General features: G+C 30.7%; 4 protein-coding genes across 5 annotated transcripts in view; 3 read left to right on the plus strand and 1 right to left on the minus strand.

Moving 5' to 3' along the window:
- Ncc69 (sodium chloride cotransporter 69) overlaps positions 1–7,626 on the plus strand; it is a 39,698-nt gene extending 32,072 nt beyond the window's left edge. The window contains exons 6-18 of one of the 2 annotated variants that reach the window (XM_076395994.1): positions 35–149; positions 213–352; positions 1,130–1,321; positions 3,828–4,059; positions 4,122–4,243; positions 4,539–4,674; positions 4,731–4,942; positions 4,998–5,239; positions 5,467–5,615; positions 5,691–5,806; positions 5,864–5,915; positions 5,973–6,245; positions 6,981–7,626. In XM_076395994.1, coding sequence (XP_076252109.1) covers positions 35–149; positions 213–352; positions 1,130–1,321; positions 3,828–4,059; positions 4,122–4,243; positions 4,539–4,674; positions 4,731–4,942; positions 4,998–5,239; positions 5,467–5,615; positions 5,691–5,806; positions 5,864–5,915; positions 5,973–6,245; positions 6,981–7,225 — 2,226 coding nt within the window. In that variant the 3' untranslated portion in view covers positions 7,226–7,626. Of the gene's footprint in view, positions 1–34; positions 150–212; positions 353–1,129; positions 1,322–3,827; positions 4,060–4,121; positions 4,244–4,538; positions 4,675–4,730; positions 4,943–4,997; positions 5,240–5,466; positions 5,616–5,690; positions 5,916–5,972; positions 6,246–6,980 lie in introns of both variants that reach the window. The other variant, XM_076395993.1, reaches the window with a different exon arrangement.
- A 462-nt stretch (positions 7,627–8,088) lies between these two features.
- Hacd2 (3-hydroxyacyl-CoA dehydratase 2) lies at positions 8,089–9,803 on the minus strand. The gene is made up of 5 exons (XM_076396004.1): positions 9,422–9,803; positions 9,255–9,371; positions 8,970–9,198; positions 8,562–8,916; positions 8,089–8,492 (listed from the first exon to the last, which is right to left on the minus strand). The coding sequence occupies exons 1-5, from the start codon at positions 9,497–9,499 to the stop codon at positions 8,147–8,149; spliced, it is 1,125 nt and encodes a 374-aa protein (XP_076252119.1). The 5' UTR covers positions 9,500–9,803; the 3' UTR covers positions 8,089–8,146.
- A 10-nt stretch (positions 9,804–9,813) lies between these two features.
- On the plus strand, positions 9,814–10,353 carry LOC143191187 (immediate early response 3-interacting protein 1). Its single transcript, XM_076396007.1, has 3 exons — positions 9,814–9,995; positions 10,058–10,162; positions 10,213–10,353. The coding sequence occupies exons 1-3, from the start codon at positions 9,905–9,907 to the stop codon at positions 10,263–10,265; spliced, it is 249 nt and encodes an 82-aa protein (XP_076252122.1). The 5' UTR covers positions 9,814–9,904; the 3' UTR covers positions 10,266–10,353.
- A 627-nt stretch (positions 10,354–10,980) lies between these two features.
- The window catches only part of LOC143191180 (nose resistant to fluoxetine protein 6), a 59,969-nt gene continuing 43,100 nt past the window's right edge, over positions 10,981–27,849 (plus strand). The window contains exon 1 of the mRNA XM_076395995.1: positions 10,981–11,318. Coding sequence (XP_076252110.1) covers positions 11,057–11,318 — 262 coding nt within the window. The 5' untranslated portion in view covers positions 10,981–11,056. The remainder of the gene's footprint in view (positions 11,319–27,849) is intronic.

Consider the following 27,849-nt stretch of genomic DNA (forward strand, 5'->3'; position numbering starts at 1 on the left):
ACATGAAAATTCTGTACTGATTATTCATTTTTAGGCTCAGTTGGTATTGTTAGTCATTCTCCTCATTGCAATCGCTGACTTCCTTATTGGTTGTATCATAGGACCCAGAAACGACCAAGCTATAGCTAAAGGTTTTGTTGGTTTCAATGGTATGTAGCATTTATAGCAAGATGACCACCAATTATTTTTATTATAGTTCTTAATTTTTTCAGCTACAATAACAGCGGACAATATGTTTTCAAACTATCGAGTGTCTGAAGGTGTATCATACGACTTTTTCAAAGTATTTTCAGTATTTTTCCCTGCAGCTACTGGCATTTTGGCAGGAGCGAATATTTCAGGAGATTTAAAAGTAAGTAATTAAAAGTGATATTTAGATAATCGAATAAATGCATAACACATCACTTAATTATTTATCGTTTAATAAAAAACCTACATATGTTGGAAGTGTCTTTTAGAATATGTTTCATGAACTAAGAGATAAAAGCTTTCTGAAGGAAAAAAAAAGTTCAGTACAGTCAAGCAAAAGTTACAACAGTTATTATAATACTTAAGAAAACAAATTATAAATACTGTTGTTTGATACATACATCTTAAGTTTTAATGTTAATTCAAATCAAAATCCAAATATTTATATTATTACTTTTGCATTTTTCCACATGTTTTTGAACTTTTTTAGTTCCTCTTACTGAGGTTACTGAGAATCAAGGTAATGGTGGGTTATCATCATATTTCAATGATTATTTTCGTTTATGCGAAGTAGATTGTCTAAATAACCATTTCAACATTTAATACAATTTAAACATTTCAATCTGTTCTGAAGAACACACTTGAAAATTTCCATGCGCTTTTTGTGTGCTACTAATCAAATAATTGTCAATTTTTATTTAGCTGTAATTAAAATTAATCAGACACAATGCTATAACATTAATGTTAAATAATATGACTAACTTAAACTTATATTTTTAACTAAATTATTAAAACACATGAAAAATCTTATTAGTCTAGTAATCAGATTTCATACTAATAATTAATTTAGGCATTATCACACAAAATTAAAAACTAATAATTTTTTAAAGTCTATGAAATAATTATATTAACTTTTTAAATATATATTTGATTATTTCAGGATCCCCAAAAAGCAATTCCAAAGGGAACGCTATTGGCAATTTTAATTACCACCATATCATACATTGTGATGGCAGTTTTTGCTGGATGTACTGTAATGAGGGATGCTAGTGGTAACATTACTGATTTACAGAATGGTACCTTAATAGACTGCTTACCAAATTGTTCTTATGGATTGCAAAATAGTTTTCAGGTAAAGATAAAATATTATTTGAATCCCTATATTATCCATTAACATATATTAATAACACAAATATACATGGTTTTGGGCCTGGGCAACCAAAAGCTACTTATGATGTAAATTGGCTGTATCACTGTGCGTACGTGGCTTCGATACTGATAATATATCAGAATACTTATGCTGTGCTTTTTTTTTTTTTTTTTTTTTTTTTTTTTTTTTTTTTTTTTTTGTTCTGGCCTAAAAACCAGGCGGTGGAATGCGTGACGCATACCTGGTCGCGGAGACTTGCCCTGGAGTGACAAGTTGGACCGGGTTATGTGGGACTGCCTCTGGGCTTACCAATACACTAAACCGAAACCGCCTCACAGTTGACCCCTGTGGATCACTACTGCTACTGCCTTAAACTTGGGGATATGGCACCCGCTGATCGGGCAGCCGTTATTGGGCACGAAGGCCCGGCGATTCTATTGATTCGCGAACCTGAGTTAACACACAACTGGGTACTGTTGTATGGGGGCAAAAGTTATGACTGTAGCGACGGATGAGGTCGTTTCAGCCTGGAAAAGGGGAAGAGCTTAGCGGTGACGCGGTGCTAAGCTCCCAGCATGTCGACCAGCTTGCGAACAAGCGCGTTTTCAGAAGAACTTGAGCTGAGTTGTTGTTTGTGGAATGATTGAGATATGAAGTGCTTGATTTCTGGAGTGTCAGTTTCCCTATGGATTTGATTATTTCTGACAAACCATGGAGCGTTTAATATTCTCCTGAGGAGCTTATTTTGGAAAACTTGAAGCCGTTTGACCTGGTTGGGTGTAACAAACTTGAAGTAGACATTAGATCCGTAGAGGAGTACGGACCGAATTAACATCTTGTAAAATAAGCATTTGATGGAGATGGGAAGCCTGCTAGAAGGGCAGATCAGAGGAGATAGCAGGTTTGCTATCCCCGAACCTTTTTGGATTGCTTTCTGGATTTGGGAGTGCCAACCGAACCGCCGGTCGAAGTGAAGACCTAGGTACGTGACGTTATCCAGCCATGGAATTATTGCGGTGTCGATCTTAAGTTGCGAGACGCGCAGTGCGTAACGCTTCTTGTGGAAAATGATGGCCTGGGTTTTCAGGGGGTTGATTTGCAACCTCCAGAATTTGAACCACTTGACCGCATGATCGAGCTGCTTCTGTAAACGCTCATGAATTGTAACTTCGAACCTGGCGGCCGTGAAGAAAGCAGTGTCGTCAGCGTAAAAGGCGACGTCAATATGCTCTTTTCTCGGCATATCTGAAATAAAGAGATTAAATAAGGCTGGGGCCAGCGGGGAACCTTGAGGTACGCCAGCATCGATTTGTTTGAAAGTGACGCCCTGATCTTGACCTGGAAAGATCTGTCCGAGAGATAGGACTTGATGAGAGCGGTTAGGTCTTCTGGGAGGCCTAACCGCACGCACTTTGCGAACAATCCGTCGTGCCAGACCTTGTCGAAGGCTTTGGTTAGGTCCAGAAGAACTGCTCCAAGCTTTTTACGTTGGTCAAGAGCATGATGGATGTGTGCAGCCAGACGGGAAGCTTGATGGACGGATGAGTGGTGAGCGCGAAAGCCGAATTGTTCATCTGGAATGATGTTGTTTTCCTTTGTGAAAGAGTTGAGAGCGTAGAGTATTGCCCTCTCGGCAAGCTTCGAAATGGCGCTGAGAAGGCTGATAGGCCTGTAATCAGATGGAGATGATTTTGCTCCTTTCTTGGGTATAACCGCTATATGTGCGTGTTTCCAAGACGCCGGGAAGTGTTGCAGTCTCATGATGGAGTTAATAATGTTTGCCAGTTCTGCGAGTTGCTTATGCGGAAGCTTTTTTAACTGGGTAATCGATATTCCATCGAAACCTGGAGATTTTTTGGTTTGAAGTTTGCCGATCATAGTCTGTAGAGACTTTGGAGATACAAAATGGTTGAGAAGAAAGGCGGGGGTTACTGGTCTTTTGACGGAGTTGGATTCGTTGATGACAGTGTCAATGTCTTTAGTTTTAGTGTTCTGTGTGGGTGGGAGGCATTTCATTTGAGCTTCGTAGGTCTCTGCAAGGAGCTCGACTTTTTCTTGGTCAGTGACTGCAAAATTTCCTGTAACCGCTGACTTCAGGGGAGGGATGACATTGTGCGTCTTCCCCACGAGGCATTTGGAGACACGCCAGAAGGAAGGGGGGACTTATGCTGTGCTATTTTTGCCTTTATACCGACGACATCAATCAAGCTTAATTCTGTATGCGTTTCGCACATTCACAGCATAAAAACAATTTCCAAATAATGTTTTGTAATACTCAGTGCTGGGAATAAATGACGTTAAAAAGTGTTCTCATCTGCTTGGATCCAAAAGTTCACCCGAATTTGTAAACTATTTATGAACCATTTCTATTATAAGTTTTTGTCTAATTATATAACATTACAATTCTATACAACTCATATAGACGCACCAATAACTTTAGGGAGATTAACAGATCAGACATGTGATTTATATACATTTTATTTTTTAGGTGATTGAATTAGCATCAATTGAGGGTTCATTAATTTATGCTGGATGTTTTGCTGCAACTTTATCTTCTGCCCTCGCTTCACTTGTATCAGCTCCGAAAGTATTCCAGGCACTCTGTAAGGATAACCTTTATCCAAAAATAGAGTGGTTTGGTAAAGGATTTGGACCCAATAATGAGCCAGTACGAGGTTATGTCTTGACATTCGTTATAGCAATTGGATTTATTCTAATCGGTTGGAACAGACGGTAGTTTGATGACTAATTATGAGTACTACTGAGATGATAATTGTTTTAGGAGAACTGAACCTCATAGCTCCCCTTATTTCAAATTTCTTTTTGGCTGCATACACATTAATCAATTTTTCGACGTTTCACGCCTCTTTGGCTAAACCTGTCGGCTGGAGACCTACTTTCAAGGTATAAGAGATGCAAATATTAGACTAGTACTCTTCTATTATTTCATATTGATTAATAATACAAGAAATTTTTAAATTATTAATTATCATTAATATATTTACTACTTATGCAACTTAACAAACAAGGTGTTAATTCAAACAAAAAATTAAATAACTATTGATATTGAAATTAGTAATAATCAATTGAAATTGTATTAAATTCAAAGAAATAATTCAATTTTTAGTTATATAAATTAATAACAAGTAAACTCATTAAGGAATATTTTTAATTTATAATAATTATTTTTATGTTGCAGTATTACAATATGTGGCTTAGCTTATTTGGATCAATTATCTGCGTTCTGGTGATGTTTTTGATATCTTGGTGGACAGCCTTGGTAACATTTACAGCTGTTCTTGCTTTGTACTTGATTGTATCATATAGGAAACCAAGTAATTAAATTGGGAAATAAGTGAGGATCTAATTTGATAATGTATACTGTTTTTAGATGTTAACTGGGGTTCTACAACTCAGGCTCAGATTTACAAAAACGCACTACTGGCTACGCAGCAGTTGAACTCTGTGGAAGAACATGTTAAAAATTACAGACCCCAGATTCTAGTATTGTCGGGAATGCCGAGCGCCAGACCATCACTTATTGACTTTGCCTATTTACTTACCAAAAATTTGTCAATGTTACTTTGCGGCCATATTAATACCGTAAAAAACGGATCTGTCTTGTTTTATACTATTTCTGATAGATTACTTTTTGTAGAGCCCCTTATCTCAAAGAATGAGAAACATACTCAGTTACAAAGCCAATAGCTGGCTTGCGGCTCACAAACTCAAAGCTTTCTATCAACAAGTGGATGGAGTATCATTCCAAGAAGGTGCCCGAGCACTGATGAAAGTGTGTGGCATAGGAAAATTGAAACCCAACATTTTACTCATGGGATATAAGACAGACTGGCAGACTTGTGTTAAGGACGAATTGATTAATTACTTTGAAATTTTACAGTAGGTAACTTCAGGCTATCATAAAATATCTCAAAAATAATGTCAATTTTCAAACAAAAATTAACTAAACGAAAAATTATTAGGCGATATCGAACTTCGTAGACGACCTCATTCTAAAATTTATTAAAAAACCTTCATTCTATTAACAACATTATTTTAGAATCTTAAACCTACTGCAACTTTTTACGCTCAATGTCAGAATAAATCAATAATGTAATATTTTTCAGCAATGCTTTTGACTTGCATCTGGCTGTGGGAATACTAAGATTACAAACAGGTCTTGATATTAACGACAGCCTAAATGAAAATGACCAAAAGGATAAGAATAGTGTAAGTTACTTATCCAGAAACCGATCCTACAGTCAGATATCAGAAGGTAAGAAGAGATAATTTAATATAATGCAAAACAAGGTATATAGTTTAGTGTAATAACGAAATTAATTTTTTGAAGGCAGCTGTTCGACAGAACGTTCGCTGAATCAACAGGACAAAGACGAGAAGATAAGCGTTGTTCCTGATGATGCTACAGGAAAGAAAAGCAAATCCGTTGCCGAATCGGGTCCAGATGTAACTTCTGACGGTCCTAATTTGGATCCTAGCACATCAGATATATTTTTTTTTCAGAAACAGAAACGTGGTGGTACCATTGATGTCTGGTGGCTATTTGACGATGGAGGTGTGGAATTATTTTCAGTTCTTTATAATCTTAATTCATTATCAACTCTTATTTAAGGACTTACGTTACTTCTGCCGTACATATTAGGCACCAGAAGAAATTGGAATACATGCAAATTACGAGTGTTTGCCCTTGCCAACAACAGTAATGGTTTGGAGATGGAACATATGAACATGGCCAGTTTGTTATCGAAATTTCGAATTGAATATTCAGATCTACAAATTGTTCCAGACATTACCGCTAAACCCAGTGAATCTACTCAAGCGTTTTTTGAATCCCTCATTGAACGGTTCCGGGAAAATAATGAAAGTGGACCAGAGAATGAGAAAGGTAATATTTTAGCTTTTGAAGAAATTAAAATTATATAGGGTTTTTCGATAAGGCTGGGTCGATGTTGGCAGCCTGTCGTGGCCATCTTACCTGTTTATTATTCGCTCACTGATACCGAAGAGTAATGTTTACTCTATGACTACTAAATGACAAGTCTACGCGGTCGACACAATTTTCGGCGAAAGAAATATTTTTAATGGCGAGGTATACATTTTATTATTATTTTTTCTATGGAGGTATATTTTTGGCTATGTTAATAAGCGTAACTGTCGTATATCAAACAACGTGTGGTTCCAAGAGAAGAGCGCTACGTGTGACAGCACTGACGCCACGGCGAATGTTCTATATAAAAGATTTGAGTGCCCCAAAATTTTACGATTTTCGGAGCTTTCTGGAGTTGCTGATCTATGACGATCAATCGCAATCGGCCAATGCCCTTAAAGTCAACAATAACTCATGCCATCGCACAAAATGCAATAGAGTTTATGCGCTAGACACATTAAAATTATACCAATCGGATTCACCATGAGAAGCCGCGGTGAATATTTGAGAGATGTTCTTTTCAGTACTACGAAAATAGTTTCATTAATACTTCTCAAGTATTTTCGTTCATTCCACTATAACATCCGCCCGCTTTTATTAAAAAAACCCGACATTTAATTTGATTACAGGAAGAAAACTTTTAAATGTGATAATCTAATTTCACTTTACTAACAAGTGTTTTTTGTTTTAAAGTGACCATTACAGATTCTGAACTATTAGCTGTTAAAGACAAAACCAACAGGCATATGAGGCTGAGAGAACTGTTGTTAGAACATTCTCATGAAGCCCAAATGGTAGTAGTTACTTTACCCATACCTAGGAAGAATATCATATCAGCTCCATTATACTTGGCTTGGTTGGAATTATTAACAAAGGATATGCCACCCATTCTGCTAGTTCGAGGGAATCAAACATCTGTTTTAACATTTTATTCTTGATATATTGATTAGTACAATTTACCAATTAATAATTTATTTCTATTTATTTTATATGTATGAGAGCATATATTATTGATTCAAATATGTTATACACCAGATCAATATTTTTCTTAAGGCTTCCATTATTGCAAGTGTTAAATTTGATAATTTTTGTAATTGGTGCTATAATAATGGAAAATTTTCCTTATTGATATTAATATTAGTGAATAGAAGTATTTGAATTAGTTTTATGGAAATAAAGTACAAAATGAATACATTTTATTAATCAGCTTTAAGTTCTTTTTTATAATTAATTTACAATTAGATTTTGCTTACATACTTGTACTTATGCATGTTTATATTAATATTCATATATAAGGATCACCAACATTTTTTAAATAATAAACAATATTTAACAAAAATCGAGTATTTTTTTACCGTATTTTTTATATTTCGTAGGATATGCTACTGGCTTATGGACATTTCCAGACTTTATTTTTCAACAAGTTCAATTATTTCAACGATTCTCTATTTATGGTGGTAGCCAATATTAGCATGAATTAACTGTGCTGGGTTCATACCAGTCCTTACCCTTCTAGAGTATCACCATGGTAAACAACTCAATTGTTTTACAATTGCTACAACAACTCAATTGTTTTACCTAATTAGTTGTATTGTTAAGGTATATGTTTATAATATAAAAGTTTTTGTCTTTTACACCATTCCCATTTCATAACTTATGTTTTATGCTTTCCCTGGCATAGTATATATGTGCTAACTTTGCAATAAATATTGTTTTGAAAATTAAGATTCAGAATGTTAACTTACTATTACAATTTCTAAGCTAACATAACGAGATGAAAAATTTAAATGAAACAGAAAAAGCCAAGAAAATGGAGAACATTTTATTTCTCACTAAAACTATTATATTTCTATAATATTCTATAAAACTTTCCCCTTATGGTAACCTCCAATTTTCTTTCTTCTCATGTTATACATGTGATTCAATAAAGCATACATTCCAGGAATCATAAACAGTAACATATGAATTCTCAAATATGTGAAGTAATCAAATGTAAAGTTGTACTTGTTGGGCATAGCAATATACCACCTTGGGTTATTCTGAAGATACATAACATTCCTAAATATTATTACAATTTCACATGTGAATCCAACTGGATATAATATAATCCATGCAGAATATCTTAACCATTGAAGAGGTGGTAATAGGATCTTCTTCATTAATGCCCTTCTGTTGTCTGTTAAATTAACAATGTAATAAGAATATCTAAAACAGTACATTTATTAAATGTTATAAATTACATGGCACTAAATAATAAAATTAAAAGCCATGCACCTTAGTAATTCAACAGAAGTCCAGGTGAAAAACAAATATGCAACAACAGGCATTTTTTGCAACCTTGGTTCAAATTCTAAACAGCCAAATAATATTAGTAATCTGCCTCCAATTTGCATAGCTGGAAATAACAAACTTCCTTTAACATAGCCAAAAATAGGATGCATACTTTCCAGACACTGAAATAGGTGTAAAATGCACATGGTTTGTCCAACACTGGGATAGATTTCCGTGAACACAGGTGATTCTTTAAATTCTGATTTTATATAAACCAATGTCATTACCACAAATACATAAATGAATCCAAATAGCATTAAAACATTGTAAAACAACAAATAAACCTTTTTAAATTCTTCTAAAAGTACAAAAATAAAATAGATTTGATAAAATTAAGCTAATATCACAAACCTTTTAAATAGCCCAACTCATTTTTTTGTAAACTTTCATATATATCTGGATAATCCATTCTAATATCATTTACTTTGTCTTCTAAATCATCTTCAGATTGCCATCGATCGAAATCTGTTTTTAGCCATAATGGCTTTTGAGGTGTTGGAATAAGTCTAGGCCACCAAAGGGGATTTTTTTTAACCAGTTTTACATCAATTGAATGGTCCTTCACTTTAATACTCTGCTCCTAAAAATCGCAATAATGTTACAATTCTTTAAGTATAATTGGTAACATCTATATACATCTTTATCAATGTCATCATAGAAATTTAAACAAAAACTATAATCTCTTGAACCTTGTGCTCCTGTTCCTACACCTTGGAATTTAATTGATTTTTGTTCAATGTTAATGTTAGGTTCCTAAAATATGTTTATTTTATAACATATTAAATCATGAATAATTAACTTACTTTTACATCTTTTAAATCTATCTTTAAAAATATGCAATTTTCACTTTGGGCCCAATAAACAAATGGACTTGAGCTCATAGCTAATAACCAAACAGTGTTACAGTTTATTCTATAATATTTACGTTAGTATTTGTTGACCATTATAAATTACATCAATTAAACATTAAAGTTCTTTTTATTTTATGGTGTATATTGATTTTAAAAATGTAAATTACCGTGTAAAGAATTATATAAATGAATGTAATAACAAAATTAAGTGATCCAAAAAATTACGATCATACTTATATGTCATTCGCTGTATGTACTAATCATCTATCCTTATTTTAGTAATACGTTAGAAAAAATAAGTATGTTAGAGTACTATTGTATTTATGTGTATCCACGTCAATTAGTCGAACTGTCAGAAATTTAACCTATATTTTAAGACCATTACATGTAAACATTTAGTTTTAACGTAATTTTTAGTGTATTTATCGTTATACTATGGCTTTTACTCTTTGGAATTTATTTGAAGCTGCTATTTTATGTCTTAATGCAATCTGTATATTGGATGAGGATAGGTTTTTAAGCAAAAGTTTGTACTTGTTCATTACACATATCCAAATTAAAACGTTAAGGTATATATTTATATTTCAGTTGGTTGGAGTTCAAGAACTTCGAATGTTCACGGTTTTGGTGAAGCTCCATCTGCAAAATCTCAGATATTTAATCTAGTTCACTCTATTAGAACAGTTGCCAGAGGTAAATCTAACATAGAAAAATTATATCTGTTTCTAAAGAATCTTTTTCAGTGCCACTTATACTTTTGAATGTTCTAACGATAGTCTTGGAAATAATTTTTTAAAAAGTAGTAAATTAATTATGGTAATTTTTATTAACTTTAATAAATGTATTTTGTATTATTTAAGTAAATATACTTTTATATAATATAATTGAGTATAATTTAATTTATGTTCTGATACAAAGTCGGTAAGACCAATATATATAGTTTTATTATTACCTAGTATTATTTTATATTATAACAAAAATAAGGCAGAGGTTTTATTTCTTTGTTAATATATATATATGACCAACAATACACCCTTAGAAAAAATAAATGTAATTTTTTTGGTAACTGGCATATGTATTTCAATTATTTTTATTTGAATATGAATAAAATGGCTATGAAAATATATTTATTGTCTTAAACTTGCTAAAGATTAAGTGCCTATTAAATATTTATCATTTTTTATTATAGTATTATTTTGGCATTTTTATAAGTGGTAATAAAGTAAATAGAATATTTTATTCCTATATTAAAAAATAGACCCTGAATAATTTCCTAATCTAAAATGTAATGTGTGTAAATGCATTAGTACCAGTTATATTTTTCAAAAGGAATATATATAAATTGTATGATTAAGTTTGCCTAAATTTTTCAATCTATTTCGTTAAACAACTCGCGAAATCCATTCACGCTACCGAGCGAGGCTTCCTGAATCATTACATGAGCAAGAGGCGGTAGAAGGGGCCCACCACCAATATCAAAGAAATGGTTATCTCTTCTACCGAGAGAGAAAGTTATAACGTAATTGTTCTTGGTTCGGGTTGTATCGCGATTTAGACAGACCGGGTATTTTAAATGAATCCGCTGAGATGTCCCTTAAGTTGAGCTTTTTATTTTTTGTTGTTTTCGCCCTTACGATCCATATAGGAACATCGACCAATAATGTGACCAATGATAACAATAGTGATTATACGGGTCATTTCGATTTAGATAAAGTGTTGAACTTTTTTAGTTCTGACGGTTTGAGGGTGGCGTGGGCTAATTTTAAAACAAAAGTTTCCGCGGACTGCGCCAAAGACGTTGATGTTTATCTAGATGGTTTAACAAGGGCTGACTCTTGGGCCTTGAAAAGTAAGTAATATCGTTATGTCATTACAAACAGCGTGGATAATATGAGAAAGTACATTACTTAATTTGGGCCTTTGATGTAAGAACATATTTTAATGATCGTGTCCATTTTTTTGTTCGATATAATGCTAAACTGTTGATTTTAAATCGTATACATAATTGTAATAGAAAGTTGATGCGGTATGTTATTGTAGTGTGAACGTAACATGAAGTTGTTCTTGCATATACGCACATTTTTGTAATAATTATCTAATAACTAGTTTATCGTTCATTTAGTGTTAAACTAATTTTTTAATTTATAATTATTTTTATTGTTGTACATATGCACACAATACTAATTTTTCTGTAATTTCGGTGAAATAATTACAATCTCCCACAGATATATTTCACAAACGTTTATATAATGGCTGTTTTCGGTTTAAATACCATTTTTTGTTTTATTTTAAATTTGTGGAGCAAACGGATTTCATTGTCTTTATTAAATGTTAATATTTAAATATGTTTTCAGCAAACATTTATTATAATTTTATTTATGTACTAATTTTCTTTTCAATTGTATTCATTTTTTGTTAATGGTTCTATTAGCCAAGAGTGATATAATCAAATACAAAGTACAAAACGGGATTTCAATTCCCAACGTTTGCTTGAAGCAAACATCCAAAGAGATGCTTTTCTTATTACTTTTTGTTTTATTCTTGTTTTCCTTTTAATTAAATTATTTAATTTTGAGGAATTTATATATACATTTGGATTTTATATGGTATTTATATACATTTCTGTAATAATTTTATTTATATAACTTTTTTAAGTTTGTCAGGGCAGTGCTTCGAAATACATATTTGTGTTTGTTCACAAGTAAGAGTGTAAAATTTGGTAAGAAAAATCTTCGTAAAGCTGGATAAAACTTATGATGCTTTGAGAGTCGAATTCAAGAGTTTGCAAAGATCGATAGATAACGTTTGTTTTGTAATATAAATACAATTAAAAATATCTATATAAAATATATATTTTTATATATTTCATTAAAGATCGCTGTCGTGTTATCGCATAAATGGTTGAATAAATATCTCTATTAGAAAGTTGTTAAATCATTCGATTTTCGGTATTATTATACAATTATGGTAACTTAATCACATTGGTAGTCTGTAATAAAAAATACCGATACTATAACATAATCAACCACTAATTATTTGTTAACATAAATATTATCAATTCAATTTAAATTAATTTTTTTCATATGAGTTAGTTTTTTTTGATAATCTTGTTATTAAGATATTATAATAGATCGTGATAATTTATATGTTGTATAATATAATTTAGGTAAAGCTATTACAGAATATATTATTAATTCATGATGTTCTATATGATTTTCCTTTTTTCGATGATGAAATGAGAATAATCCGTCGTCGATATTTATGACAATCGCAGAAAGCCTGAATACAGTTCAGATAATATGTTATATAACGCAATATTAAGTGGCTCATTTCAGATATAAGTATTGTTACCAGTTTTTATGGAGCAAAAGTTAAATGCGCTCAATTTTTTTTAAACTACTTAAATTATAATTACTTGAGTAAATGAGATAAAGTATTTCATTTTTGCATTTTGCATTTTTATAAGATGTGATATGTTATAATCTACACATTTATTACTTTTTTATTATTATAAAATTAAAAATACTTTTTATTATTAAAGCAACATTTACGGAAATGGTGACTTTTATAGTATCCAGCATATAATAATCGAACGTTAACATAGCTTTAAAGTTGTAATATGTATAAAATCTAATGTAATGTAAATTGATTCGTAAAATTTTATGTTGTATATTGATTTCTAAAACTGTTTCGAAACCTTTTATTCATTCATGATGGGGATACAATTTTTTTCCAGTTTTAACTAAATGAAGTATGCAGTTTGAATAAAATTTGTTCAACCTATATATAGTAAATTTAGTTTTAATCGCTAGCATATTTTAAAACATTAAACTTCCATAAATTTATAAATAAAGATGTGTATTTGTGAGTTGTTATGATCAATTATTAAAAACTTCAAAAATTAAAAAAAACATTCTAAAACTAAATAAATAATTATATATTTTTAAATTTTATTTTTATAATTTATGATTGGAAATACATTACTTGGGGATTTTAAACTAGTGGAGATTTTTTTGTCTTTGATGAAATGCGCACTAATTGCTTTTATTGCAACATAATTTAGTCCGAATGAAATTCATGCAATACGTTATATAATGAACATAATATTTAAAATGGCTGCTTTCGATACAAGTACCATTTTGTATTTTATGGTCATTTTATGAAGCAAGAGTTAAGTATTGACGTCTGGCTTTAGTCACCGCAAACGTTACAATAATTGTAGTGACCATGTTCAATAAAAAATTCAATAATTTTTGTTTATTTTGAAGAAATAGTAATACTAAAAAATACAAAAAGGATGTTAGGTTGTTAACAATGTTTTATTGTTTAAATCATGTGAGCTTTGTTGAATGTTTTTATTAATCATAATTTGCCTATAGGGTATCTTGTTGGGGCATAGGTAAACATTTGTTTGTAATTATGATTGGCAATTGTTTGTTTATAATTCGAGAATCATCCCAACTCATTCTATTGACCAGTTCAGGTAAAATCGAATATCATTTGGTCTGGTCATTAGGCTGGTTTAGGTTGTCAGTTGCTACGCTCAATGTAATAACTGTTTCAATCTAAATATACCTTAGTTGATAAAATAAATTTGACACAAAATTATAGGTCTAGGTGTGATATTTTGCTTGATGATATACATAGTTGGAAAATTTGGAAGATGTGTTGGAGGCCTTATAGACCAAATAAGATGACATAATCTGATGACCATTTATTATTCGAATTATTACATAGAAGAAATATGAAAAAATGCTTAAATAATAAAATATGCTTAAATTTGATAACTGTAAAAGATATGAATAAAAAGAGAGTCCGTCAATTATGTTTAAAGTGATGTAGTTCACTAAAAACTGTACGAGAAACGCATATCGTTAGAAAAGGCAAAAGCTGTTTTGCTAGTTCATAACAGTGCGTGACATTCCTCTTCGAAGAATCTTTAGAATGTAGATATGTTGAAAATTTTATCGCTTCCAGAATTCATCATTTCATCACGCGATCATCATTTAGCTTTCTTCTTGTCTAGCTTTTAGGGAATAAGAAGACCGATTTTGGAAAAGAGGTTAAAGCTGATTATTTATATTTTTTACAAAGCGATTTATTTATATTTGAAATATTCTGAATAATACTTCCTAGAACATTATTATGTATTTTAAATTTTTTAAATTAGGAGCTTAGATAAGTTCGATATTTAAAAAAAACATTAAAAAGTGTCGTTATTGGCAAATTAATTTTTCATATTTGACTAATAATATTTCAATACTTTAATACGTTCAACCCTTTCCATGCACTTTCATTGTTTTTTAAGCATCTAACCATCTTGCCAGCTGCAGCTTGCAAAAATATCATCCTGTTGAACATGCTTCAGCTTCAGCTGTAAACTTTAGTGTGCTAAAAGTAGTGCTGGAACTTCCAGTATACAAATACTTGATATATTTAACACAATAAAAAGTCTTTTTATGTTTCAAATACAACGAGAGTTTATGGAATATTTATAGTTTCTCAAAATATTTGAAAATTTTCTCATATAATCATTTGAGCTCCAATTAAAATTGCTATATGACATGGTAGGCTATTGGTTTGTTGGATTTGCACATTGATGGTTAATAATGTTAGCTAGATTCTTAGTTAGAAAGTTAATATTGCTGAATAGCTGACACATACACTATATTTATTTAGAAATAATATGTTGAACGACCATTGTTTTTAAAACAGTTGCTATTCTTCATGTAATAGTGTCTGAATAGTTTCCAACGTCTCGTACCGAAACAACTGTCAATTATTTCATTTTTGTTGGAGATGGAAATCTACTCTTCACTCTCTATTCTACTTCACTCGCCAAAACGGCTCAATTATGTTGAGGTCTAGCGATTGTGCTGTCGAGGGAAAATGTTTGATGGTAAAATGGTGAATGGTGAATGGTCGAAATATGACAGTATTTGTTAGCAATATGCTAGTCACAGCCTTTATTCGCAGTAATCCGGCCAATGATGTGAATGGGAGGATCGCTGAATCAGCTGAATCCAGGTAGTCTGGATTATAAGCCAAACATTATTTTGGGGATTCTCTATATATAAACATGGCCATTTGTAAGAAATAAAGCTTAGCATTGGCTTCCATTAGAAAGGGTTTCGTAATTGCAGCCTTTTTATGAATGTTACCTTTGTGGAGCTCTCGCCGTACTGTTTTTGTCGAAATAGTATTACTCAATTGAGTGTTGAGTTCTGTTGCCACTTTTGCCGCAATAGTTTTATGTAAAATACTTTTAATGTTCGTCGGTCTCTCGCAGTGAACTTTAAGACACTGTTCTTCCTCGCCGATGCTATCATTACTGTCGATACTGTTGCTGATGAAACATTAAAAAAACATTATTACATTATTATTACAATACTTATGTGAACTGAGAAATAAATAAGCGTATTATGTTCATATGAGTTCATAAAATATAGTATCGGTTCAGTTTTTAAATTATTTTTCTTATTAGCCAGCAAAGGAAATAAAAGCATGTAGACCTATATCACTGCTACCAGTAATATCTAAGGTTTTTAAAAAACTTCTGTTGAAAATAATAAAACCGATAATAGAGAGAAAAAACCTAATACCAACACACCAGTTTGGGTTTATTAACAAGCACTCAACAATTGACCAGATCCACAGAATAACAGATGTTATTGAAAAAGCCTACGAAAGTAAAAAAGTATGCTCAGCTATATTTTTAGATGTAGCACAAGCTTTCGATAAGCGTTGGCATGAAGGCCTTATTCATAAACTACAGAACAAGAAGAAGCTTACTCTACAATAAGAGAATCTAAAGCAGGTGTACCGCAAGGAAGTGTACTGGGACCAATGCTTTATCTACTTTACATATGTGATATACCACAAACGGAAAATATTACGATGGCTACATTTGCTGATGATACTGCGATTATAGCTGTCGGAGACAATAGTGAAGAAGCCTCACGAAAATTACAACAGGCAAATGACAATATAAATAATTGGACACAAGCTTGGAAAATAATAATTAATGAAGGTAAATCTGTACATGTGCAGTTCACCTATAAAGAGACCGTACAAGCACCCATAACAGTAAATATTATTATCATTCCATATAGCAACAACGCTAAATATCTCGGAATGAATCTCGATGCAAAATTTCGCTGGAAGGAACATATAAAGAAAAAAAGAAAAGAACTGGAACTAAAATATAGGAAAATGTACTGGCTAATTGGAAGGAGATCACAATTATCAGTACATAATAAATTGCTATTATATAAGCAAATACTGAAACCTATATGGACATCAATGAGTTCAATTATAGGGATGTTCTGCAAAGAGTAATATAAATTAAATACAAATTTTTCAGAACAAAGTCCTGAGAGGTATTGTGGGTGCACCCAAATACTATAGGACTGATTATCTACATCGAGACCTTCAGATACCCACAGTCAGTCAACAAATCAAGAGAATTGCAAGGGGGCATGAGGAAAGACTTCATTCTCACACGAATATTGAAATATTACAACTATTGGATACCACCAGAACAGGACACAGACTCAAAAGAATCAAACCATCTTATCTTGTGTAGTGTTGTGTAGTGAGATGCATATATTAAAAAATTCAGCAGTATATGTATATATATATATATATATATACATATATATATATATATATATATATATATATATATATATATATTAAAGTCACCTTTTCATAAACGATGGTTTATCTGGACCGGACCTACAGTTTAACGTGTGGTCCGAACCACCTAACTAACTACTAGGACAACAACAACTGGGATCATTTTCCTTATCGGATTTTGCACTCTTGTCTAAGGACAGTCACAAACGTTAAAAAGTCATAGACATAAATTTACGCCCATGCCCCAGCAGAATTCAAATCCGCGATTATCTCAACAGTAGGGGGACCGTCCTGTCCCTTTACCACTGCGGCAACCAAGCCGGCATTGCTCTGAATTAAAATATATATTAACTTTTTATTACCTTTGGAAAAAGCTAAGATATTGGTTGAATTTGTTTTTTCATATGAAAGATATTTTGAATATAGTCTAGATTAAAAAACAATTTATGACTTTTTTCATAGGTTTGGCATAACTAATTTTTAGGAAATTATAAAGGAATTATAAAGGATGGCTTAGTTTGGTATATTTTGAATAATGATATAATAATTTCTCTAAATAGCAAAATGATATAAAAAAATTGGGCAATTAAATTAAGAAAAAATATATAGAAGAATTATGTATATATATATATATATATATATATATATATATATATAGAATCTTCTATATATTTTATAAAAAATATAAAATAAATCTATTTTTTCAGTCATATTTTGATTATATTATAATTTATGTGCTATTATAGCTAGTAGTTTTGACCTTTAAACGCATACGAAAGTAGAAATATATAAATGTTACAAATTAATGCAACTACGATAAAAATGGAATAAGTTACTGTTGTATATATATCTTTATATTACATGTTGTTATTTAGTAGTGGAGGCCTTGCTAGCAATTTCATAACAATTCTAACCTTTTAGTGTGCTTGCTTGTACTTGAACTCAACGGTCGCATTTGGTATAGACCATAGTTTCAAGCCCAATTTCAACATTTTTTTAGAGCACGCACTAATTAAATTAATTGCTAATAAGTTTTATTGAAATATGCATTCGTGCAGCGCTTTATAACACGACCGGATTATAAATCACATAACGTTTTGAAAGTTTTCTCGAGATCATTCGAATTATTTCGCAAGAATCGTTCTCTGGAACAATTAACTATGTGGTAATCGCCGTATTGACCATCAGAAGATATAAATATTAAACGATATTTTAATATATAAAAAGCGACTTTTTTGATAAACAAATATACGATATTTTTGTCGTTTGAGATTAGATGATCTTGTAAACATGTAAATTGTCTTTGGAAAGGAGACAACAAAGTCCACTTTTAAAGACCTAATATGCATTCAGTTGATTAGGCAAATAAATTATAATTTTATGATGAAAGACGCCTAATATCCATAACTAATTTTAGAATCATATATATCAGGGTTGTTATTTATATTTTGAGCCTTAACAATACTAGGTGTTGTTAGGTTTTATGACCATAAACTTCTTCGGAACATTTTGTCATTTAAGCACAATTCGTGACCATTTTCGTGCGATGATTTTTTTAACACATCAAGATGAATTTATTTTGACTTCTAGTGATGAAGTCCCATCCTTGGCCAATATGAAACGTTCGTTCGTTCAGTAACGAAACTCGTGAATGTCGTCCAAAATCAATTGTTGTGCCCAAACATTAACGATGTGCGAAATGATATTGTAAGGTTATCGTGTGTCTTACCGTAAGATCGAGTCATCCAAGGGTATTTATATGATGAGCATCAATAAGACAATACATAAACATTTAGCTGTGAAAAATATTTGTTTACGTTGGAAAACGCATAATTTGACAAAAGCTCAAACATTTGCTCTTGTCAATGGTGCCTAGAAATGGCTAAGAAATACAATGTGGCGCTTCAAAATCTGTTTATAATTTCTATGCAGGCGGCGGATCTTGCACATATGCGTATAAGTTCCAAACAGAACAACGAGCAAACCATCGCTTGTTTCTTCGGAATAATCAGATATGTGACTACTGGACATTATCATTAGAGCAACCTAAAACAGTGAGTTGTGAATAATAAACAACCATTTGTTTACCACAAGTGCTTCGTGAAATATGAAAAAAGGCAACTGAGGATCATTTTTCTTCAAGATAATTCTTCTTCCTCAATACGTTGGCTGAAACAACCACCTGTTTAATTGGCCAAAAGATCGAATTGATGCGTTATTATTCAAATGATTTTACACCCCTTTTTATACTTTATTTTAGATTAAATTGCATGGCCAATAACCATGTTTTGGAGATACCTCAATAAGAGGGGAAGATTGTTATGAGGATTGATTCAAGCGCATACAAAAGCGTATCATTATGGAGAATACTTTATAAAACAATAAAGCCATTTTCGTAATAAATTAGGTGCTTTAAATCCTGTCCTTTCGATATAAGGGTCAAAATATAAATCCCAAGTTGCAACCTTCATATTATCTAATTTGTTTTTTTTATTATACATTTTTATACCGTGCCACATGCATTGTAAAGTTAAAAAGTCTGTATGATTTTTTTATTTAAATAATTTTGAATAACACAATATTTACTTTCATTCTTTACTTTTCTTGTTTAACATTAAGAAATGATGTGAGCCGCTCTTGAGGCTCCTTAAATATTTATAGAAGTTTAAGGTTATACTGCTTCTTGATATCCCAGTTGTCCATAATTTGTTGATAATGACAATCAAAACAAAGAGAAATAGATCCCGAGACAATTAATTGTAACTAAACTGCGAGTTGGGTTTTAGCTTATGCGTGTAAAGAACCTAAAAACCAGATGAATAATTGTTACTTGCTGTTAACTAAAATTGAGGAACTGAACTATAGCTATTATATATTATTGCAACTCGAATATTAATTCGAATGCATCCAGAGGACTTACTTATCTTGGTATCTTCATGTGGAATATAGCTGAACACGTTTTCAAAATGATTGAGGTCTAATATTATTAATAGAGAAAAGGTTTAATAATCTCTTGTTCTCTATATATCATGCAATATTATATTTATCCACATCATCCTCTATCTTTCTGTAACCCCGCTATTTTTATTTTTTGTTGTTTTCTATTCTTTCGCCTTCGTTTCTTTTCTTTTCGTATATTTTTTGGGTTTCCTTAATTCTTTATCGTTCATTATCTTTCTTATTTGTTTACCTTTGCTCAATTTTCTTGCTTTGGCCGGTTTTTTTTCTATTTTCTGAAGTATTTCTTTGATATATTCATTCCAGGTTTTCTTAAGCCGCAAGGTGTTTCTCTCATTTCTTTCATTGATTCATATATTCTCTTTACCTGTCTTCCATGCATTGTAACTGTCCCCGCCTATTGAGTTATCTCCTTTATATGTATTTTCCATTGATTTAATAATGAGGTTTTTTCTTATTTCATTACTTCCCATCCTTTCCATCTTTGCTATATCCCTGACTCTTCTGATTTTTTTATTTTGTTCTTATTTTTCTTTAATACCCACGTTTTGCAACCCAAAGTTAGGGTTTGTCTGTAAATGCTATATATAGCGAAGTACAAATTCATGGTTTTTCCAATTCTGGAATTCATTTCCCTGCTTTCATTATTTTCTATTTCTATAACCAGATAGTTAATGTTTTTCTTAGAATCATATTCCATTGGTTTAAAATTTTCCGGCTTATCAGTAGTTAATATTACATTATCTGCTGCCGATGGTAGGAGCTTTTATCTTACTTTAGCATAATTATGAATTTAGAGAGGGAGTACTAACATATTATTTCTGTTCAAAATCTCACATTTTTGTTAGACTCAATACGGTATTTACTGATTAAAATCTACTTTATCTTGAATTCTTTATCTCATCTTTGGATGTTATATTCTTATTTTCTAAATATCAGTTATATATTATTAGAAGAAATATGTAATACTTCTAAAATAAAAATATATCATTTTCAAAGCAATCTTGAATACTGGTTTGGTTTTAATCTCCTCAATATCCTCAAATGGCCTTTTCATATTAAGAAACAGCCTGATTCATTGATTGTATGAAGAGAGAAGTAATTTAAATAGAAATTATAGCTTAAAATTGTATATATATAGTATTGATTTGGTAGATGGTAAATTTGTTTATATGTTTTTGTTTAGAAATTTAAACAAAATAGAAAGCTTAAAAGTCTGAAAATTGACGACATTCTAAATTGTGAGGTATTTTTTATTTAAACCTTATTAATATCGTTAAATATAATGTACTTTCTATTAAAATTCGCTTCAATTTTCGATTTTAAATTATAAACGTGTTTGCTAAAATTTAAAGATAATACCGTTGTTATATGTAACTATATTAATAATAATGTACATGTTAATTACATTTTTATGGTAAAAGAGTTTCAAGGAGCTTCGCGAATGATGTTCTTCGATGGTCACTTGATTGTCTCTTTTCTTGCATTATTAAAACTTTACTGTGTCATAAACCTAAATTTTGTATATGGTTTGCAATTACTTATATTGTGTTTACAATTGTATTAAAATAAATTGAGTAATGCTTTTTTTAATTTATGTTGTATTTTTCTGAAATATTTTCTCTTAATTTAAGAATGGGAACAGTAGATCTATAGTACATCTAGCAGTAGTTTACTTTGTCTTACATTTGTTTAAGCCTAAAAAAATAATAAATTGGCTGATTAAGCGCGTTATTTCTTGTGAGCGAAAATGAATGATTTTCATTAGTATCAGTATAGTCAAAACAAACGATACACATTTTAGGATATTTACTATATCTACTAGTTGTTTCTAAATTTTATCCATACAGGTTTTTCTAGGCTGCTTGAAACATTATCTTTTCTTTCTCTTTCTCACCTTTCTCGCACATGTTGCATGTCATGACGATATAGTGTCGAAAATACAATGTTGGATTGGCAGCGATTCAATCATCGATCTCTTTTCACGCATCATTTTAAAAATGAGTGACTATCAAGCCGTGATGCATATATCTACAATGGTTGTTGAGTTTTAACGTGTATCCTTCAACTTTTGCAACATGTGGCCCAGCGGTGTCAGGCAAGAGAATTACTTTGCGTTGATTAGTCACTAATGTTGGTCTTTTTTTGTAATAATTCGTCGTTCAATTTGACGTCGATAGGAATCAGTCAGTTTTATTTGTATTTATTGGGTTTTAGCAGCTCGTAATACACTACATCCTACCGATCTCAATATATGCACAGCAAGACATTATGACACTTGAGATTGTCGTAGTAGATCTACTTTTTATCGCCAATTACAATATGCTATAGAAATTTCTTCTTTTTTGCTTGGCAATCACTAAAACTATGATGTTGAAGTGGTCCAAAATACGTCTGGAAACAGTTGATTAATAAAAATTAACCATAGTTGCTAAGCTGCTATGGTTAGTGCTGCTGTGAGCTGGATTTTTGTTCTATAAATCTTAAAAATTGATACTGCATTCTTTTTCATTGACCTCAATCATCACTTTTAAATCATTAACTAAAACCGGCAATGGGATGTGACAGAACTCAATCACTATAATATTTTAAAAGTGTTTGATTGGCTTCGGCACCAGATTTCTTCAAATTAAACAGCAAAAATAAAGAACATCGAAAATGAAATTTTGAACGTTCCATGACTAACATCTGTTTCTAATTAATTTAATAATACTAAATGGAAAACTGTTATTTTATGTAGAGTATTTTATGTAGTGTCAAAACGAATATCGGTTAGGTCAAGTTGTTTACTATCAATGTGAGCAACCTAACTTCTTCGCATTTTCATTGATAAATATAAATATCGCTAATATTTAACGACTTTATGGCTAATTTTATATAATGGTCTTTATTATAAAAATATATTACATGTTTGTAACTGGTACAAACTAAGATAAAATAGAAAAGTATGTATGTATTGGATCAAAGTAATAAATAATGTGTGTAAATGCGAATAAAGTACACAAGTAATCAAGTAATAACTTTAGGATAATCTATTGAGTATGTTGAAAAAGTATATCATGTTAAGTCTCATAATTAATGTTAATTTTTATTTCGTCTTTAAATTTGTATGCTTATTGTATGAATTTAAGTTTATTTCCTTCGATCTTTGTTTCGATTGAAAAATTAGACATTTTTTAACAATTTATTTCTAAATAATAATAATTTTATTCTATCTTAAAATTGTTATAAATTACTGAGTTGAGTTAATTGCTGTCAGTATTTGTAGTATACAGTAAATATTTTTCCGGACATTGCGTTTTACTACAGTAACTAATTTTATAGTAACAGGGCCTTCAAGGTCTGCTCTCGTTTTCAGTAAAGAATTAAAAATTTTCGCGTACTATTGAAAGTACACAGCCTCGCAGAATAATTTAAACGTATTTATGCCATTACAATTTGTTGCGAGATATTAATCAACTATATTATAAGAATAGAATTCTTCCTTACGTTTTATCTGAAATTTATGAAAAACAGCTTTGGGTCAAGGTATACTGTTACGTCTTCTCGGAACGGAAATATCAGCTAAGATCGAACATTGAACAGGTGAAGAAAGTGAAACTTATTCCTAAATAATTTCTCTCTTTGTTGCGTAAGTGGCTCGATTTTCAGATTTTTTGTTTAGTTACCGTAATTTTATTTGTGTTAAAGTATGTCAAAACTCTTGATCCTTTACAAATGGAATAACGATATTGTAATAACGGGTTTACTGTCGGGAAATATTTTAGCTGTAATCAAAAGATTAATACATAATGCTTTATTTTTAATCTTTATATCGATATTATGATTCTTCTTAACATTCTCGACAATATTTTAGTTCCCTAATATTCTTTTAGTTTTATTTTAATTACATAAATGATTGATATACTTTTTTCATAATTTATAATTATACTAAATACTGAACATTCACCGGCGGAAAATTGAAGCTTCTTCCATAAGCCTGTCAAGTAATGAAACTACAATATTGAAAGTGTTCGAGATGACACTTTCAGTCGGCAATGTATATCACAGCCATTTTCGCTTCCTTTGGATCTTTCCCATCGCATACAAACATCTAGAAATAGTTGATTAAATTACTGCTAAACTGTTTGAACTTTGAGAGCTTGGCCTACATCTTAGTCCGATAAGTCTTGCAATTCATTATCTTCGAACTATTTTGATCCTCCAGATCGTTCTTTGTCAGTGACATGAAAATCACTGTTATTAAATCTTATAATTAAATCTTAAAACCAATACCGACAATTAGGATAGCGGAGAGGCGTCATCATAATTTTCTAAAAGTGTTGGGTTTCGGCAGTAGATGCATTCTGTAAATCAAGCAACATAAGTAACGAAGATAGAAAACGCAATTTTGAACGTTTCATGATTATCGTCTGTACCCTCTGAATTACACTATAATACCAAAAACATAATTCTGAAAAACTAATATTTTATGTAGAAAAATGTCAAAACCATCGAATTTAACAGTTAGGTTGAATTACTTAACGGTTGTTTACATTAATATTTCACCTAATACGCACTTAAAACTTCTCAATATTTACCTGAAATCAAAATCACAGTTTTAGAACATCTTAACAGACTTGGCAATGATTTTGTCATTAATTTATGAATGATACACTCAGATATTGGTCTCGTTGTTAATTATTATTTTGATAATATTTCGAAAAACTCAGAAAGATTTTAAACTATGGAAAGACATTTTAATATATTTAAAAATTTAATAATTTAAATCATTATATTTTTAATAAATAATTATAATTTAATTATAAATCATTTTATTAATCATTAAAATTTTATAATTTAGAAGTGATATAACGAAGCTTAAAATTGGTCATATTAAGTAAAACATAAAAGTATACGTATATCAAAAAAGTTTTTAGTTTTTAAAATAAAACGAATAGTTCACTGAAAATACTGATTATTTGAAGAATAAAGAAGAGTTCCCAATTATATAAATAGTTTGAGTACAACAAATTCTTAGTAGATATTGCTAAAACGTTGTTACATGTAAAATTAATTTTATGCACGCCTTAATATCAATATTTCTATGTACTATGATCGAGAAATAGTAAGACGCAAAAATCATGATATTGTTTTCATGAATTTTAGGTCAACACTGCCAACAGGGAATATTATTCGCATCGTTTACGTGAAATTATTTCCGAGCAAGAGAATTATGGGCCGACATCTCTTTGTTCTGTTTCAGTGTTATCAAAATAATGCGTCTTCTTACACAGTATACATACAATAGCCTCACTCGCCTGATTTAGTTCCGACTATCTTCTGACTCTTTCCTACATAGAAAATGACTGGTCATTGTTCTAAGTTTTTTGAGAAGAACGATTTGAAGTCTAATACAAAATCGAATACATCGAACATTTATTATGAAGATTTAAAAAAACGTTGGCATACATTAAAATAATAACATCTAAAAGGCATTACGTTGAAGCGAACAAAATACATTTAAAAAATAAATATCCTGCTTGTGTTTTATTTTCTTACTAAAGTCTTACTAATTTCTGATCATGATAAGTGTACAACTTCATAAACAACAGTTCAAAGTTTCCTGTTTCTCAGTACATCTATCTCTTTATTGATCTCGACCTACATTCCGCATCTTTATTATAATTATTAATGTTTTCGACTTTGATAAGCCTTGGAATCTATGTAATTTGTTCTTCTACTTCTGGCTTGATATTTAGATGAAAGTCATTTCAAAGAAATTTGAATAGTATGACATTGCTTAAAAATATTTTTCGTTGAATATAAAAACTTGTATGTGCCGTCATAGGAATTAAATAGGATAGATAAATAGAATATCTAGGCTAAGTTACTGGACAAAGTAATCCTATTTACATACAAAATTTGTACTACACTTTCTTTAAGTTTTCTTTTTAACAGCTACATTATTCAAATATTCTTAAAATGCATCTGTATAGACCTTGATAATTGAAATCGTATTTAGCATTAATAATAACCTCATAATGGATATTAACACTGTTATTTTATCACTTTAACGTCACAAAAACAATCAATATATTATTTTTATAGAATTTATGAAAATTAAGTATTTATAGATAGTATATGAAACTATTTTCGTTTGAATAAAAAATAACTTATTTATGATAATACATTTGTTTTTTATTAGTTTTATTTAGGTTAGATGAATAAATTTATTTTTTTGAATTTTTAAAAGCAAATAGTGTGGATTTGATGCGAAGGTACGAAATTGAAAGTTCAAACTGAACTAAATTATCGTGGGACATCTCTATAACTTGAAATTGATACGTTTGACTCAAGAATTGCTTTCAATATAAATTGTACATAATATAAATTCAGTACAAATTGTTGTGGGCAATACGACCAAATGCTGCTTCTTCCAATCATTTGTTCTGAGCTCATTACTTCTTACGATTATGGCAAAAATTGGATCGATTCTTGGACCCAGTCTAAATATGAAGATTCTTTTCAAAAAGTGTTGTGGAAAAGATTTATAAATTGATCAAATTGTAGGTCTTCAGAAGATGTTTAGAGATTATGGGTGGGAACAGATATGAACAGGAACAGGGAACATTATTCCATATAAATTTCGTATATTTTATAATACTTAGCTGAACGTGTTTATGTCGCAAACGAATTTCAACGCATTTCCGCGTCTATAACGATTGATTTCCTTGCAGTTAGTGAGTTTTAATCAAGCATTGCGTGAACCAAAAACCTTCTTAAATTCTTGAGCACACTCTTTTGTCTTTAACTTAATAATCACCATAACTGAAGTATTTAAACAACTAATGACTTTATGATGCAAGTTTATTACATGCTGTCTATGATATTATTTGACTTATTTCAACCACTAATATACCAAAACAGTTGAAGCAAATTAGTGCACCTATTGTAATAAAATGTACTGATGTTTTCAAGGATTGAAATATTAACATCAGTATTGTTTTAAAAATATACCAGTACTTAGTACAATCTAAACTATACATTAATTTGCTACTAATTTTTAGTTGTACTAGGATTAAATCACTACAGTGCAGAATAAATACATCAGTACATATTTCACAAATTAAAATTTATACAAGCTATGATTTGATGTCATCTGGGTTGCTTCAACCTCCTGATGTCCTTGTTGGTTAATAGTTGTATTGCTTCCACGTTTAAAGATCATTGTAACTCCATATTTACACCCCACCTAAATAGGCTTTATTACTGACTGGTACATTGATTGGTAAATCAATTTCTCTAATCATAAGTTTTGTTGGGAGTATCTTTTCGATTAATCAGTACACTTGTTTGATTTTGAATCTGATCTACTTAGCCTTTTGTCTAACATGACCTGAGTAGATGTAAATTATTCTCTTAAGCAATGGTACCTCCATAAGTACAGTATGAAAGTAAATATTCCGTATATAATAGGCTGTTTAATATGCTTTGTGTTTGATAAGAGATTAAGCGAAAAATATTTTATAGATAGCTCTAGATGTGCAATATTTTAGATAAAGTTTGGGTTTTAGAAAGCTATATATTCAATAATCGCTATTAATGGAAAATTTGAAGGTACATATGCCTGTAACTTTAAATTTAATTAAAAATATCCGAAAAGAAATACAGAAATTAATCCAGAAGATTTTTTTTGGGTTAAAAAAGGAATGTTGTTTGTAAATTTTCCCATACCAAATAATAAACTCTTAATAAATTAAAATTCGAAGCATTGGAGCATTTTAGACTTGAGTCTTACGTGG

The sequence above is a fragment of the Rhynchophorus ferrugineus genome, unplaced genomic scaffold, assembly GCF_030347505.1.
Source record: "Rhynchophorus ferrugineus isolate W39M unplaced genomic scaffold, kcgeb_rfMv2 rfM2, whole genome shotgun sequence".
Classification (NCBI taxonomy): Eukaryota; Metazoa; Arthropoda; class Insecta; order Coleoptera; family Curculionidae; genus Rhynchophorus; species Rhynchophorus ferrugineus.